Below are 17,524 nucleotides of genomic sequence, written 5' to 3' on the forward strand. Positions count from 1 at the left end.
CCAAGCCGGCTTTCTCCCAGGTAGACACTTGTCTGACAATACGAGGAATATAATTAACATTTTGGAGAAGTTGCAAGTGAACATTAATACCAAAGCAGTTTTAATTTTTATAGACGCGGAAAAAGCCTTTGACAATATCTCTTGGAGTTTTATGAAGAAAATCTTCAGGGAATGGGGGTGGGTCAAGGGTTTGAAAATGGTATAAGTGCAGTTTACTCAGAACAAAAGGCTAGGTTAATAGTTAATAATGTGATGACAGAGGAATTTAAGATAGAGAAAGGGACACGACAAGGCTGCCCAATTTCCCCACTGCTTTTTATTTCGGTCCTGGAGGTTTTGCTGAACATGATTAGGAGGAACCGTTTGATCAAAGGTATTCAGGTCGGAGCCAAACAATACAAATTGAAAGCTTTCACAGATGATCTAGTTTTGACGTTACAGGAGCCAGAATCTAGTACGAAAAGAGTATTACAATTGATTCAAGAATTTGGTCAGGTGGCAGGTTTTAAGCTGAACAAGTCAAAAACTAAAGTGCTTGAGAAAAATCTTACAGCGATTGAGAAAGAGAGGTATCAGAAGGAGACAGGTTTAACATTGGCTAAGAAAGTAAAATATCTAGGAGTTAATATGACTGCATGTTGGGCAGAAGTGAAAAAAGACTTAGAAATATGGTCAAATTTGAAGCTTTCCTTGTTGGGTCGAATTGCAGCTATAAAGATGAATGTATTGCCAAAAATGTTATTTCTGTTTCAATCACTGCAAATTTTGGACAAGATGGACTGTTTCAAGAAGTGGCAGAGAGATATTTCTAGATTTGTCTGGCAGGGCAAGAAGCCCAGAATAAAATTTAAAATATTAACTGACGCAAAGGAAAGAGGCAGATTTGCCCTGCCAGACCTTAAACTTTACTATGAATCAGCAGCATTCTGCTGGTTGAAAGACTGGCTGCTTCTTGAGAACACAGACATTTTGGACTTAGAAGGTTTCAATAATGTATTTGGGTGGCATGCATATTTGTGGTATGATAAGGTCAAAGCACATAAAGCGTTTAAAAGCCATATTGTCAGGAAAGCATTGTTTAATGTCTGGATAAGATATAAAGACTTATTGGAAAACAAAACCCCAAGGTGGGTGTCACCAATGGAAGCAAAGGCTCTGAAAAAACTCAATATGGAGGCCAAATGGCCGAAATATTGGGAAATATTGGAACAAGAAGGAGACAAATTGAAATTGCAGAGCTTTGAGAAATTAAAAGATAAAGTGCGAGACTGGCTTCATTATTATCAAATAAGAGAGGCCTACAATTTGGACAAAAAAAATGGCTTCCAGGTGGAAAAATCAAAATTGGAAACAGAACTGTTAGAACCGAAAACTAAGATACTTTCAAGAATGTATAACTTGCTGTTAAAATGGAATACTCAGGATGAAACGGTTAAATCAGCTATGATTAAATGGGCACAAGATGTTGGTCATAATATTATGTTTGCTAACTGGGAACAGTTGTGGACCACCGGTATGAAATTCACGGCATGTAATGCTTTAAGAGAGAATATTATGAAAATGATATACAGGTGGTACATGACACCATTAAAGCTCGCAAAAATATATCATTTGCCCGAGAATAAATGTTGGAAATGTAAAGAGAATGAAGGTACATTCTTTCACCTTTGGTGGACATGCCCAAAGATTAAGGCTTTCTGGGAGATGATCTATAATGAAATGAAAAAGGTATTTAAGTATACCTTCTTGAAGAAACCAGAGGCCTTTCTCCTGAGCATGGTCGGCCAATTGGTGCCAAAGAAGGATAGAACTTTCTTTATGTATGCAACAACGGCAGCAAGAATACTTATTGCAAAGTATTGGAAGACACAAGATCTACCCACCCTGGAAGAGTGGCAAATAAAGGTGATGGACTATATGGAATTAGCGGAAATGACTGGCAGAATCCGAGACCTGGGAGAAGAGTTGGTGGAAGAAGATTGGAAGAAATTTACAGACTATCTGCAGAAACACTGTAAAATTAATGAATGTTAAAATGATGTTGGACTGAAAATAAGTGGCATTAGCAACAAAGTTAAAAAGTATGCAAAAATGAATTGACAATGGATGAAAATATAGGGCTATAATATATTAAGATATAGAGTTAAGATAAATGAAAGAGGGTAAGGATTTGCTGATTTGATTATATTAATGGGAATACAAAAAGGGGAGGTGTGAGGAGGTCAAAGAAACAAGCTAATGAGTCCAAAGTTATAAAAAAAATGGATTTGTTTTTATTTTTTTATTTTTATTTTTATCTATTTGTATTTTTCTCGTTTTCTGTATTTTGTATTTTTGTTTGAGAGTCTTTTCTTTTTGCTTCATTATGTATTTTTGTATTTATGACTTTGTTAACTCTTAATAAATATTATTAAAAAAAACAACAATAGGCCACATCCACATCAAAGTGATGCACCTGAAAACCTCTGTGCAGCAATGGCTAAGAGCATGTGCAGAGTTTCACTTCTGGAAGTGGGAGCATATACCTCAGTATAATGCAGCCCCTTTTGCTGTGTGAACCCTCTGGCTACTGGCCTAGCCTGTTGCTGTGGGTTTAAGACGGTAAACCCAGCGGCTGCTCACGGCCTGTTTGCCCACTGGCAACGTTGTGAGGGAGAACATACCTAGAGACTCCATTGAGCTCATCTCCTTCTGCATTGCCTCATGCCATTTCCTGGCTTCTTCCTGAGGCAGTTTCTGAACATCCTCAAAACAGGTTCACACTGTGCCATGCCAACCCACACACTTGTGACTGCAAACCTGTCAGGAGGTTTACCTTTCGTTCTGCGAGCTGAACGTCTCAACCCAGTTTCAGTTACCCCCTCAGACCCACTAGGACCTGCTATAATATCCTTGGCCTCAGAGAGCTCCCCTCTGACTTACTGCGCAGTTTAGACTTCTCAGCTGAACCTGTAGGTGAGGAAGGAGCACTTCTCTGTTCAAGCTTCACAGCTTTAGGAGAAGTTCTTCCCTCTACCTGCTCTGGGTCAGGACTCTGTGCCTCAGCAGCAGGTTCAACCTCTACCTCTTCCTCATCAGCAGAGTCTTGCAGACTCTCTGAAAGAACATCAGGGTTCCCATGTATGTGTGTCCATCCATTCTACTCACAGAACTCAGCACTACTGCTGAGCAGAATCCTGGACTGATTGCCTGTTGGATAGGCAAATCTCCACCCCTTGGTCCCTGGCTCATACCCACAGAAAATCATCTTTTGGGACCTAGGGCCACCCTTTCAGTGCTTGGCCTTTGGCACAAGGACCCAGGCCTCGCAGCCTGAGTACAGCTGGGTTAAAGTGGTTCTGTTATGTCTTCTGTCAAGGTCATGCTGACTATAAGAAGAGGCCAGAAGGAGCCTGGGTTTCTCTTTCCTTCCCTCTCTCTCTCTCTCTTCTGGTGTTCTGTACATAGTATGCTGAGTGTTGAGGTTTAAACTTATTATAAGTTGTGGGAAATTTCAGTTAAGTTTGCTGCAACTGGATTTCTTATGGACAGGGCCAATCCTGAATGTTTTGGATTTGGGACCATTATGCTCATTTGTCTTCAGTAGCAGTAAAGCTCTGCTGGGTGAAATACAATTGTCTCTGGTCTATTTTGGGGGGTCCTGTAACATGTTTAGGTTTCACTCTGGTAACTATACATTGGAGTTCTCCCTGGATCAATACTGAGTAGAATTCCATGACAGGGTCTTCCTCCATAAAATCAGCTGCTAAAAGAGAAGGCCCCTAGCTCCCCAAGTCCCCTCCTCTCTGGGGTTTCTGGCAAGTGATTCAACAGTGCGCCAGTGTGTAGCCTGCCTTTGCTCCGCCATTGTCAGAAGTCTCCGGGCTCTGAGAGACAAGCAGGGAAGGTGGCTTATGGCAGAAGGAGAGGGAGCCCCTGGTGGTGGCTCCTCCTCCTCCTGACTCACCTCTGCCTCCCGACCTCCCTCCTCCCACTCGCCTCCTTCCTCTTCTGCCTCCGATTCTGCACTGCATTCTGCTTCAGAGTCTCCCAGCTCACTAAGCCCTGTTATCCCTTCAGCTTCTGACACCTCCTCTTCCCAGGCTTCTCCCTCTTCTCCCTCTGACCGCTCATCCTTCCTCCACCTTCACTCCTTGGGCTCTGAAAGGTCTTCCCTTCCTGGTTCCCCGGCTGCTTCCTCCCACCATTCCTCTGTGCCCAACCAGTCCATGACATTGCTCCATCCCTCGGCCTCTGACCCCACAAGGCAGCTTCCCCTGACCTGATCTGGTTCCACAGCTGCTGCTTCCCTTCTGCCCCCATGAAAAGGCGGATCAGGAGATCTTGCCGGCATCATTCTGTCACCTGCAAGAGAAAACAGGTAAGCAGGATGCCAGGCGTGCCCGCGTCTCTCACAGGTGAAACAGGGCATCTCTATCTACAGATGGGCCTTTCAGAAAGCCTTTCCTGCTGAGTGCATTTGGACATTTGCGCCCATTTCATATGTTAGTTGTCAGGGGCTCAGGAGCAGAGGCACAGGGGAGAGAGGAAATGGAGAGCGAAGGGGAAGAATCTGAGGGCAGCGCAGGGGAGTATGACAGTGACCCGAGAGATTCCATGAGTCTCTCCAGCGAATCAGAAGATTCCCAGAGGGGGCGCCGATGGCCAGGGCAAGGGGGGTCCCAGGGGGGACGCACCAGAAGCAAGGGGCCAGCGGGGACTCCCAAAGCAGCAGCGGGAGATCAGGACCAGCTTCCCCACCAGAGCATAGTGGGGGGGAAGAGTCCCATGTATCAGGGCCAGCGTCTCCTCCAGCAGGGAGAGAAGATGAGTCAGGGCTGACCACGCCTCTATTGGAGAGTGGGGGAACGGAGGGGAAGTCAGGTCCAGCTAGCCTCCCCGAAGGGGGAAGCAGTGACAGGAGCAGTGTAACAGTCAGGAGGAAGGTTGCCGGCTGGGCGCGCGCGCCAAGTTCGAATGTACAGGCGTGCGGGACAGCAGAAAACCCGGATTGGGAACCAGGTCCTAAAGCCCGCCGGAGGCAGGGGGAAGACTCAGGGGACTCAGCGTCAGAAGAGTCTAGAAAGGGCAAGACCCCAGCGGACAGGCGGAACCAGAGGAGGAAAGAGCAAAGGAAAAGGGGGAGCAAGGCTAGAGTCTTAAACTGGTGTCTGGGGGGAGGAGATTCAGACGGAGCTTCAGCGGTCTAGAGTTTGAGACGTAGAGCTGCGCGCCGCGGCTTTGAAATCGAAACTGAACTTCAATAAAGACTTTTGTATACAACAAGAACTGGCGTTGGTCCTCTGTGAGCTGGGACCTCGGGCAGCTCTGACATTAGTCATGCAGAAATACATCTCTCCTCCTCTAGACCCTTCCTCCCAATTCCCCCCCCCAAAAAAAAACTTGATGAAAAGAACCCAGAGATTATATGGGAAACCAACAGAATGAGACCAAATGGAGAAAAGCCACCTTCCTCCTTACCCAGTGGCCTCTCTCTGGTGTCCAACAGAGGCCTCTCTGCCTCACAGGAATCCAGGTCCATTTCCTCAAAATGATCCTTTTCCTGAAAGAGCAACAAGGATTCAAAACAGAAAATGAATGACAAGAAATAGCAGAAAGATAATGGAAAAGTTTAAAACTTTAATGGTGTGAGATCTCATTCCATGGATGCCTTCCCAGAAAAAGGATGGGCCATCAGCAGAGCATTATGGGATATTCTCCATCTTCTTTGGAGCCCCTAATAATAATAATAATATTTTTTTATTTGTACCCCACCCTCCCTGGCCGGAGCCAATCTTTTGGTGGCTAACATCATAAATCTAACACAGTATACAAAGAACATAAGAACAGGCAATTGATTAATTAAAATACTTCTTAAAATTAGTTCAAAACAAATTAAAATCTGGACAGACGGCAGTCCACTGGTATAATAATAAGAATAATAATTTATTATTTATACCCCGCCCATCTGGCTGGGTTTCCCCAGCCACTCTGGGCGGCTTCCAAAAGAATATTAAAATACTGTGATACATCAAACATTAAAAACTTCCCTAAACAGGGCTGCCTTCAGATGTCTTCTAAAAGTCTGGTAGTTGTTGTTCTCTTTGACATCTGAAGGGAGGGTGTTGCACAGGGTGGGCACCACTACCAAGAAGGCCCTCTGCCTAGTTTCCTGTAACTTGGCTTCTCGCAGTGAGGGAACAGCCAGAAGGCCCTCGGAGCTGGACCTCAGTGTCTGGGTAGAACGATAGGGGTGGAGATGCTCCTTCAGGTATACTGGACCGAGGCCATTTAGGGCTTTAAAGGTCAGCACCAACACTTTGAATTGTGCTTGGAAACGTACTGGGAGCCAATGTAGGTCTTTCAAGACCGGTGTTATATGGTCTCGGCGGCCGCTCCCAGTCACCAGTCTGGCTGCCGCATTCTGGATTAGTTGTAGTTTCCGGGTCACCTTCAAAGGTAGCCCCACGTAGAGCGCATTGGTGTAGTCCAAGCGGGAGATAACCAGAGCATGCACCACTCTGGCGAGACAGTCCGCGGGGAGGTAGGGTCTCATCCTGCATACCAGATGGAGCAGGTAAACAGCTGCCCTGGACACAGAATTGACCTGTGCCTCCATGGACAGCTGAGAGTCCAAAATGACTCCCAGGCTACGCACCTGGTCCTTCAGGGGCACAGTTACCCCCTTCAGGACCAGGGAGTCCTCCACATTCACACGCCTCAGGTCCCCCAAAAACAGTACTTCTGTCTTGTCAGGATTCAATCTCAATCTGTTAGCCATCATCCATCCACCAACCAACTGCCTCCAGACACTCACACAGGACCTTCACTGCCTTCACTGGTTCTGATTTGAAAGAGAGGTAGAGCTGGGTATCATCCGCATACTGATGAACACCAAGCCCAAACCCCCTGATGATCTCTCCCAGCAGCTGCATGTAGATGTTGAAAAGCATTGGGGAGAGGACAGAACCCTGAGGCACCCCACAAGTGAGGGCCCAGGGGTATGAACACTCATCCCCCCACCACTTTCTGAACACAGCCCAGGAGGAAGGAGCGGAACCACTGCATGACAGTGCCCCCAGCTCCCAGCCCCTCAAGACAGTCCAAAAGGATGTTATGGTCGATGGTATCAAACGCCACTGAGAGATCCAGCAGAACTAGGAAACAGCTCTCACCTTTGTCCCTAGCCCGCCGGAGATCATCAACCAGTGCGACCAAGGCAGTTTCAGTCCCATGATGAGGTCTGAATCCTGACTGGAAGGGATCCAAATGGTCCGCTTCTTCCAGGCATGCCTGGAGTTGTTCAGCAACCACTCGCTCAATCACCTTGCCCAAGAATGGAAGATTTGACACTGGGCGATAGTTGGCCATCGTCACTGCATCTAAAGATGGTTTTTAAAGAAGCTGTTTAATAACCGCCTCTTTCAGCGGGTCTGGGAAGGCTCCCTCACGGAGGGAAGCATTCACCACCTCACGAAGCCCATCGCCCAGCCCTTCCCGGCTCGCTTTTATAAGCCAGGATGGGCAAGGATCAAGGAGACAGGTGGTTGGTTTCACTCGTCCAAGCAGCCTGTCCACATCCTCGGAGGTAACAGATTGGAATTGTTCCCACGCAATTTGACTAGACAGGACTCTAGCACTCTCCCGCCCTGGCCCTGATCCCACGGTGGCGTCTACCTCTTCCTGAATCTGAGAGACTTTATCTGCAAAAAACTTTGCAAAATTATTGCAGGAGATCATGTGGCCCGTACTGGGCCCCGATGTAGCAGGTGGTTCCGCTAAAAGTCTCTTGCTGCTGTTTTCTGCAGATTAAATAGAGGCGGTGGAGAAAGTCTTCGCCGTCGCTGCCGCCACTTGGTAGGCTCGACATTGAGCTCTAACCTGTGTCCGGTCAGCTTTAGAATAGGTCATCCGCCACCGGCGCTCTAGCAGTCTCAACGATTGTTTCATTGCCCTCAGATCCGTGGAAAACCACGGGGCTGTCTGGGCTCCATGCAATCGGAGAGGGCGCTTCGGAGCGAAACAGTCAATAGCCCTGGTTAACTCCACATTCCAGCGGGCCACCAGGGAATCAGTTTAAAGGCCATCAACATGGGATAAAGCATCCCCTACCACTCTCTGGACTGGGACGCAGGTGGCGCTGTGGGTTAAAGCCTCACCTCCTAGGACTTGCCGATCGAAAGGTCGGCGGTTCGAATCCCTGCGGCGGGGTGCGCTCCCGCTGCTTGGTCCCAGCGCCTGCCAACCTAGCAGTTCGAAAGCACCTCCGGGTGCAAGTAGATAAATAGGGACCGCTTACCAGCGGGAAGGTAAACGGCGTTTCCGTGTGCGGCTCTGGCTCACCAGAGCAGCGATGTCACGCTGGCCACGTGACCCGGAAGTGTCTCCGGACAGCGCTGGCCCCTGGCCTCTTAAGTGAGATGGGCGCACAACCCCAGAGTCTGTCAAGACTGGCCCGTACGGGCAGGGGTACCTTTACCTTTACCTTTACCACTCTCTGGAAATCATTTGGATCCATTAAGTGGCAGGGGTGGACCATCTGAATCGGTCCCACCTCCCTGCAGAGGGGAAGGGTCGCGGAGAAGTCAAGTTTCACCAGGAAAGTGGTCTGACCATGGCACTTCTTTCGTTTTGCTTTACTTAGTGTCAGATCACCAACATCCATAGAGGTAAACAGCAGGTCCATGGCATGTTCGCAGCTATGGGTTGGGCCAGACTTATTCAGGGACAGCCCCATGGAGGCCATGCTTTCCATGAAGTCCCGAGCGGCCCCTTGTAAGGTCGTGTCGGCATGAATATTAAAATCCCCTAGGACAACCAAACTAGGTATCTCCAGGAGAACATCCGCCACGACCTGAAGCGGCTCGGGCACGGAATCCTTGGTGCAGCGGGGAGGTCGGTACACCAAAAGGAATCCTGTACTCTATTGCCCAACTTCCAGAACACTGGCAGTCATCTTTGAACCCCTGCCAGAACCACTGGCAGTCATCTTTGAGAATTCCTGGAGAACAGGCGAAGTCCCACCAGAGTGGAGGAGGGCAAATGTTGTCCCTATTTTCAAAAAGGGGGAAAGAGAGGACCCAAATAATTACCGCCCAGTCAGTCTGACATCAATACCAGGGAAGATTCTGTAGCAGATCATTAAGCAAACAGTCTGTGAGCACCTAGAAAGGAATGCTGTGATCACCAATAGTCAGCATGGATTTCTGAAAAATAAGTCATGTCAGACTAACCTGATCTCGTTTTTTGACAGAATTACAAGCCTGGTAGATGAAGGGAATGCAGTGGATGTAGCCTACCTGGATTTCAGCAAGGCATTTGACAAGGTGCCCCATGATATTCTTGTAAAGAAGCTGGTAAAATGCGGACTTGACTATGCTACCACTCAGTGGATTTGTAACTGGCTGACTGACCGTTCAAAACAACCTTGACAGATTAGAGAACTGGGCCAAAACAAACAAGATGAATTTTAACAGGGAGAAATGTAAAGTATTGCACTTGGGCAAAAAAATGAGAGGCACAAATACAAGATGGGGGACACCTGGCCTGAGAGCAGTACAGTGGTGCCTCGCAAGACGAAATTAATTCGTTCTGCGAGTCTCTTCGTCTTGTGGTTTTTTCGTCTTGCAAAGCACGGCTTTTAGCGGCTTAGCGCTATTACCGGCTTAGCGGCTATTAGCGGCTTAGAAAAAGGGGGGGAAAGGGAAAAAACTCGTAAGACGAATCTCGAATCTCGCCCATAGGGAGATTCGTCTTGCAAAGCACCTCAAAAACGGAACACTCTTTCGTCTAGCGAGTTTTTCGTCATGCGAGGCATTCGTCTTGTGGGGCCCCACTGTACATGTGAAAAGGATCTAGGAGTCTTGGTTGACCACAAACTTGACATGAGCCAACAGTGTGACGCGGCAGCTAAAAAAGCCAATGCAATTCTGGGCTGCATCAATAGGAGTATAGCATCTAGATCAAGGGAAGTAATAGTGGCACTGTATTCTGCTCTGGTCAGACCTCACCTGGAGTACTGTGTCCAGTTCTGGGCACCACAGTTCAAGAAGGACACTGACAAACTGGAACGTGTCCAGAGGAGGGCAACCAAAATGGCCAAAGGCCTGGAAACAATGCCTTATGAGGAACGGCTAAGGGAGCTGGGCATGTTTAGCCTGGAGAAGAGGAGGTTAAGGGGTGATATGATAGCCATGTTCCAATATATAAAAGGATGTCACATAAAGGAGGGAAAAAGGTTGTTTTCTGCTGCTCCAGAGAAGCGGACACGGAGCAATGGATCCAAACTACAAGAAAGAAGATTCCACCTAAACATTAGGAATAACCTCCTGACAGTAAGAGCTGTTTGACAGTGGAATTTGCTGCCAAGGCGTGTGGTGGAGTCTCCTTCTTTGGAGGTCTTTAAGCAGAGGCTTGACAACCATATGTCAGGAGTGCTCTGATGGTGTTTCCTGCTTGGCAGGGGGTTGGACCTGATGGCCCTTGTGGTCTCTTCCAACTCTATGATTCTATGATTCTATGAACATGCACTCGGAAAATTGGGTCTTCCCAATAGGACGCCTGCTGCAAACTAATGACTTCCTAAAAATCACTGCAACCCCCCCTCCCCGCCCACATGACCTGGGTTGCTGTGCGTAAGAGAAACCTGGTGGACAAGCAGCGGCAAGAACAGGCCCATCTGCTTCATCCAACCAAGTCTCTGTTACACATGCCAGGTCAAATCCTCCATCCATGATCAAGTCAAGTAAAACTGAGAGTGGTTAAAACCTCAGCGCCTAGGACTTGCCGATCGCATGGTCGGCGGTTCGAATCCCCGCGGCGGGGTGAGCTCCCGTCGTTCGGTCCCTGCGCCTGCCAACCTAGCAGTTCGAAAGCACTTCCGGGTGCAAGTAGATAAATAGGGACCGCTTACCAGCGGGAAGGTAAACGGCGTTCCGTGTGCTGCGCTGGCTCGCCAGATGCAGCTTGTCACGCTGGCCACGTGACCCGGAAGTGTCTGCGGACAGCGCTGGCTCCCGGCCTCTAGAGTGAGATGAGCGCACAACCCTAGAGTCTGGCCAGACTGGCCCGAACGGGCAGGGGTACCTTTACCTTTACCTTTAATATTCGCTAGGGCCAACGACTGTTACCACCGGTCTTATAAAGGAGGTGTGAGCGGGCTAGGAAGCCTCTTTATTGCTTATTCTTGTACTGAAAGAAAAGAATCAGACTGAACCCTGAACCCTGAAGGCCTGGCGGAACAGCTCTGTCTTGCATGTTGTGAGGAAAGATGTCAAATCCCACAGTGCCCTGGTCTCTTGTGAGAGAGCGTTCCACCAGGACGGAGCCACATCCGAAAAGGCCCTGGCTCTGGTCAAGGTAGTATCCAGAGGAAAGTCTCTCTCACCTGCTTTCTCTCCTCTGCCTGACTCAGGAGGAAACCTTCGGCCAGGGCCACCGCCTGGGAACTGGTCTCCGCTCCACAGTCCCTCACCCAGCTCTCCATCTCCGGGGGAAGGACAGCCAGGAACTGCTCCAAGATCACCAGGTCCAGCATCTCAGCTTTCGTGTGCCTTTCTGGCTTCAGCCACTGACGGTCAAGGTGGTAGAGTCGGCTGCCAACCTCTCGGGGTCCTTTGGCCTCCTGGCAGCAGAACTGCCTCAGCTGCTGGCTCTGCACCTCTGAGCGGAGAGTGTCCTCCTCACCCAGGATCTTCTGCACAGAGTTTTCCCAGAACCCCCCACTGCTCCCAGTTTGGATGGCATGGTCTCTTCCTGCTCCAGGGCCAGCTGAGTCTCGCTCATCCATCTGTGCTCTCAGGAAGCCTCTGAGAGATCGGAAGGAACCCTTTGGTCTTCTGCCAAGTTCTGTCCGTCTGAATGAGAAGCTCTAGCAAATCCTACAAAGCAAATACATTGTTCTGTTACAGAATTTGTAGGTCAGTAGAAGAAAAAGATTCCCTGAGCAAGCATGGATGAGACTTGCCAGGAATCAGGCCTGGACGGTACCAGAGCCCAAAGCGTGAGATACCTTTTTGAAAAGAAAGAGGAGGAGGAAGGGGAGAAGAAGTAAGTCTCTAGCCCTCTAGCAATGCAGAATGTGGAGGCAACTGAAGGGGTTTCTGGGAGATGAATCAGCCTGGTTGCTCCTGCCTTCCAGTCAATGCAAGAAGTCAGAACTGACTGACAAGGGAGTCATTTGAAAAATGGATGCTTGGCTCTAGAGGGGGTCCTCATCCGGGGGTCCTCAGGAGTTCCTCTCCCCCCACCCCCACTTCTGGGCACATTTCCCCCCTGCTTCCGTCTCCTTTTCTTGCACTTGGACTCTCTGCCACTCTCAAGGCAGACTCCTGGGGTGGGGTCCCTTTTTCTTTCTCTTGAGGGCCAGGTATGTATCTAGTCAACCCCCTGAGGGCCAAGTGGGAGGGGCCAAAGACATCTCCTTTGAAATTTAGGCAGCTAATTTATTATTATTATTCTCTTAGATGGCTTCACACACGCACAGCCACTGATGCCCAGGTCCCTGGAGGCTCAGTGAGGAGCAGCGCCCATTTCCGGCTGCTTTGCCAGCAACAATCCCTTTGGGAGAGAGAGGATGGGGTCCTGGGATGCCCTGCTCTGGGTGCGAGGGGATTGCTGCAGTGGCCTCCGTGGGGAGCTGCCCTGGGAGACACTGGGAGACACGGGGAAACTGGTCCCCAATGCAGCAGCCAGACTCTGGGCTGGGATCCCTCTCCTTATTCCTGGCCTCTCTTTCCCACTTTTTTTTTTGGGGGGGGGGCTAGTCCACCTCCTCGTTCAGCTTTGGAAAACCATTTGCAGATGTTTCCTCTGTTCTGCAATGACGATGAGAGACGTCACAGGGAGTTAAAGTCCCAGGGACTCCTTTGTTTGAAGAAGGGAGATTTTTTCTGAAGGGGGGGGGGGCGAAAGGCCAACTGAGTTTGGGATCCTCTGATCTGCAGGAAGGAGAGCATGGCAGCCCTGGCCCCTTCCTGGCAGGACCCTCTCCTCCCCCCTGACTTGGGGTCCCCCCCCTGCAGGAGCAGATCAGGGCCCCCCCAGGCCTCCTCCCCTGCTGCAGCCCAGGGACCCCCACCAGATCCCAGAGAGAGAGAGGGGGGAGACTCACCAGATCCCGGGAGGGGAGAGCGAGGCAGCCCTTGCAGGAGAGACATAGAAGCAGGGAAGGACTGGGGGGGGGGGCCTTGGCTCTGGAGGACCTGCCCCCCTTGCTTCCTGGCCTCTCTAGGAAGGCAGCTCAGTTCCCTTTAACCCTTGCCAAGCCGAGTCCCCCAGCTCAGCCCTCTCTTGCTTGGCAAAACCTCATATTCTTATTATTTGTTATTCATTCGGGGGGCAGCTGCCCCCCTGGCTCCCTCAATGCCCAGAGATCCTTTTGGGGGTGAGGCTCTCGGTTGGGCTCAGAGCATCTCCCTCCCTCGGCCAGAAACCGGAGGAAGAGTTTGCAGGGAAAGGGGCTTTGCAGGAGGCAAGGAAGCTCCTCCTGCAATTCAGGAGTGGAGAGATAGGAGGGGATCCCAGGGTCATCCAGTCCAACCCCCCGCCATGCAGGAATCTCCGCGGAAGCCTCCAGGGCAGATGGCCCTCCGATCTCTGCTGAGAAACCTCCCAGGAAGGAGAGTCCCCCACCTCCCAAGGGAGACCTTTCCCCTGCAGAGGCCTAGCAAGCTCAGCTGGTACCGGGTGCATATTTTTTTGTTCTGCTGGGTTGGCATTCCTGCTGGTGTTCTTGCTGTTAGGGAAGCATCTAGGTGCGAGGTGCTCAGTCCCCCAGCTGGTCGAGCGGAGCCCGCGGGTCCCGGCGGAATAAAGGAGGAGTCCAGCCCCCAACCGGAGGAAACACCAGCTGTAGACCAAAGTTTATTGCGCAACAGGTTCCAAGAGGAATTCGGAACCCCGAGGATGGGGCCACAAGGACTTTTAAAACATCCCCAGAAATATTCCAGAATACAGTTCGTACAGCATCCTTGCTCCATCACTGACATGTCACCAGAGGGGAGGGGTGAGCCTTGGCAAAGATGTCCAGACACGTCCTTGGTACAAGACTGGCATAAGCAGACATGGCAGGGCAGGACTCAGGTATAAGATTAGCACCTCTGAAGTCCCAGGACCCAAAGCACAATAGAACTCCCTTTGGGGGTCTGGACCCCTTGGCAAGTCTGGGGGTGGGGTGAGGCTTTCCTTGGCCAACAATCAGCTCAGCACCTGTCACCTCTCGGCACTTCCTGGGGTGGGAGGTGTGTCTACATGTCTTCACGCTTGGGGAGGTGGCAGAGAAAAGAGTCCTTTTTCCAAGGGCAAAATAGTGTTGAGGTGGAGGAAACTGGGAAAGGAGATGATTTTATATGATTGTAAAAGCTAGTTAGCTTCCCTGAGCTGTCAAGTCGAAAGGATACATTTATGCGTGATATTTGTAACAGTTTAACAACTTTAAAGATGTGCCCCCCCCCCGTGTAATTTCCGTAACAGTGCTAAGGAAAGGGCACCCCAAAGGACACGTGTGAAGGCGACAGAGCAGCCTGGCCCCCCTCCCCCCTCCTCCTCTGACTGCCCCCTGTGATAGGAATTTTATGGTCTGAGATATATGGTAATGTTCATTAAGTGTACCAACCAAGCGCATACATAGATCAGCACAGGGAGGCCAACCTGGAACCATTCCAATTCCTAAACTGAGGAAATGTTTTCACTGCAAGGTCAAAATGGAAAAGCCTCTCCATTGTCTTTTCCTTCACAAATCCTGTCTTAAGGTAGTTCTAGGTATGAGCTTTCGTGTGCATGCACACTTCTACTTCCGAAGAAGTGTGCATGCACACGAAAGCTCATACCAAGAACTAACTTAGTTGGTCTTTAAGGTGCTACTGGAAGGAATTTTTTGTTTTGACTATGGCAGACCAACACGGCTACCTATCTGTAACCTATCTTAAGGGTATGTCTGTGTTTGAATAGGGTGTGAGCCTGTGACCTGGCCCAGGAACTAAGTATTTATCATTACAAAGGACTGGCCAGGCTACCCAGGAAATCCAATCAAGTAACCTGCCAGACAGGAGATAAACAACAACAGGAGAAAAACAACATTCAAATTTCTGTTTTAAGACCGCCTTTTTTGTGATGTAGGTATGATGTATCTGAGGGGTGGTCTTAGGTTACACCCCTTCTGTGATGTAGGTATGATGTTTCTGGGGGTGGTCTTGATCTCCAGGGTGGCAATTTCAAAAGTCTTTCTAAGGCCTTGCACACCATTTTTCTGGGTCCCTCCTCTCTCCTGCAAGTGGGGGGAGCACCCTGTTGCAACAGATCAATAGAGGCCAAGCCCACAGGCTGCTCTTTTGCTCCGAGTAATCCTGGTTGGTGTCTTTGTTTTTGTTTTTTCCATTAACACCCCCAGGGCTGGACTGGAGGGGTGACTGCCGACCCCCCGCCCCTCCCGCCCTCCTCGTCCCAGGCGCTTCTTGTCAAGGGAACATTGCCTGGCTGCTGCCGGGAAGCCCAGGGAAGCCCAGCGCTGGTTGCCTCTCCTTGCCCGCAGGTGTCACCCCCCCTCACTTTCTGTGCAGACCCGATCCTATGCTTGGCTGCGCTCGGGAGTCAAAGCCCCCTCCAGGGCTGTCTTTAGCATAGGCGCTACCGGGGTGCAAAGACCTGCCCCATGATCCCCCCAAGTTTAGTTAATTTCAGTGCACGGCACCATTGAGAATTGTTAACGGAGAAATCTGAGGCTCCCTTGGACAAAAAACAAGGACACTGGCCAGGAATAGCAGAGCAAATTGGTCTTGATTGAAGACTCTGGCGACAGGACTCCCACCTGCCACCAGGTGGAACAAGAGAACCCAAACTTTTATTAGCTGCTGCTAATGCCTCCCCCCCCCCACTACATCACTAATACATCACGGTTACATCATGAAAGGGGAGGTCTGGGGGCAGTAATCTGAGCATCCTGGACCCTGCCCCATGGTTCCCCTTGCCCTCCACCAAACACCCACTGAGTGTCACAAAAGAGATTTTACATTTCCCTGTTTCCCAGCCAAGTTCATCCCACCCTTTTGTCTTCCTCTGGGTTTGTTATTTCTGGCATGGCTACCTGTCGGGCACTCAGGTATCAGGATGCCAGGGATTATCGCTCAGGCAGAGGGGCTGCTGAGGAGCTGAGCTCACAGGTCTAGATGAATTCCTGAAGTTTCCCCACTGAGCCAGTACATAGATGCATTGATCAGTGAATTGTTACGTTTGGTATCGTGCAGCAGAGGCCCTTTGAACAGATAGGTAGAAACTGTGATGAAGTGTTTTGTGGGGTCAATTGACAAAAGTGATGGTGCTGATTTGGGTGGTGGGCTGCATGTGCATGATGTCTGCTGGAGAGGCACCCCTCCCCCAACCCATACACAAATTCCTGCAACAGTTTGACACGCTGGCCTGGGCATCTTTGGTGAATGAGCACCCACAGTCTCAAGTCCTTTAGAGGAAAAGTAGGTATACATTTCAGTAATATCTGGGTATATATGTGTTTTGTTTTTCTAGCTGGATCAAAATTATTTATTACTTCATAAGAGGTAGATGGTTAGGAGCTTAGGCGGCTTCAGTGGCAGCCCCTGGCCCCCACCCCTTGCACCCCCCAGGTAATGACGGCCCTGGCCTCTCCGAGGGTCCGGCCAGCTCTGGGCTGCTGCTGCTGCTGTTACTCACTTGCAATCATAATTAAAGCTTGCTGCGTGTCCTCTGTTGTTTTCTTTTCAAGGGAGGGTAACAAAATTGCATTTATTCCCATTGAATGGCGCAGAGCCAGGCAGGCAGGCAGGGGAGAGGGCAAAGCGACAAATCAGCGCAGCTCCCCCTTCCCTCGAAGGCTCGGGGTACGCTTGGAGTTGAGGGTGCGGGCGGGGGGCACGACGAATGTCACCCCCCTCAGGATGGCACCCGGGGTGGTCCAACCCCACCGCCCCCACCTTGTCCCCCCTCTGTTACCCTGGCCAGGGGTTCCTTCCCTTGGGGGTGGGATAAAGGTTTAGTTGGGGCTGGAGATTAGTTTAATTTGAGTATAAATGTAAGTTTTTCTGTGTTGTTGTTATTGTTAAAATTAGCTTCTACTGTCTTATGGGGTTCTTGTATAGTTTGCATTTGGTTCTCAAGGGGAGAGGGCCAGGGCTGCCGGGGAGGGGGCCCCCGCCAACAGAACGGCTGGGACAGACCCCACCAGGCCATTCCAGCAGTGGAATATGATTATATTGAAACCGCCTTTTGCACAAAGGAGTAACACGACATGGAGCTGAATCCTGTTGAAATATAAAATACATGAATGAATGAATGAATGAATGAATAATGCTTCAGTATCTGGGGAAAGATCACATGCGGAAGGCTTCACGTATTTGGGCTCACCTATTTATGTATTGGGAGCATTGACGTTCCCATTAATGCAGCAAATTCTGCCCCCACCTTTTGCTGTCATACAACCCCGGATCATCACACTAACTGGGTGCTTCACGGTAGGCGTGATGCAAGTGGGATGTAAATCTTCTCCGATTCTTCTTCTCACATATTTTTCTTTTCT

At 49.8% G+C, this 17,524-nt stretch overlaps 1 protein-coding gene across 1 annotated transcript in view; it reads right to left on the minus strand.

Annotated features, from left to right (window-relative positions):
* LOC309369072 (uncharacterized protein) overlaps positions 1–7,341 on the minus strand; it is a 77,418-nt gene extending 70,077 nt beyond the window's left edge. The window contains exon 1 of the mRNA XM_081909675.1: positions 7,155–7,341. Within this exon, the coding sequence (XP_081765801.1) occupies positions 7,155–7,214 (60 nt within the window). The 5' untranslated portion in view covers positions 7,215–7,341. The remainder of the gene's footprint in view (positions 1–7,154) is intronic.
* Between the last annotated feature and the right edge of the window lie 10,183 nt (positions 7,342–17,524).

Source organism: Podarcis melisellensis (assembly GCF_964234715.1).
Source record: "Podarcis melisellensis genome assembly, chromosome: 4".
Lineage (NCBI taxonomy): Eukaryota > Metazoa > Chordata > Lepidosauria > Squamata > Lacertidae > Podarcis > Podarcis melisellensis.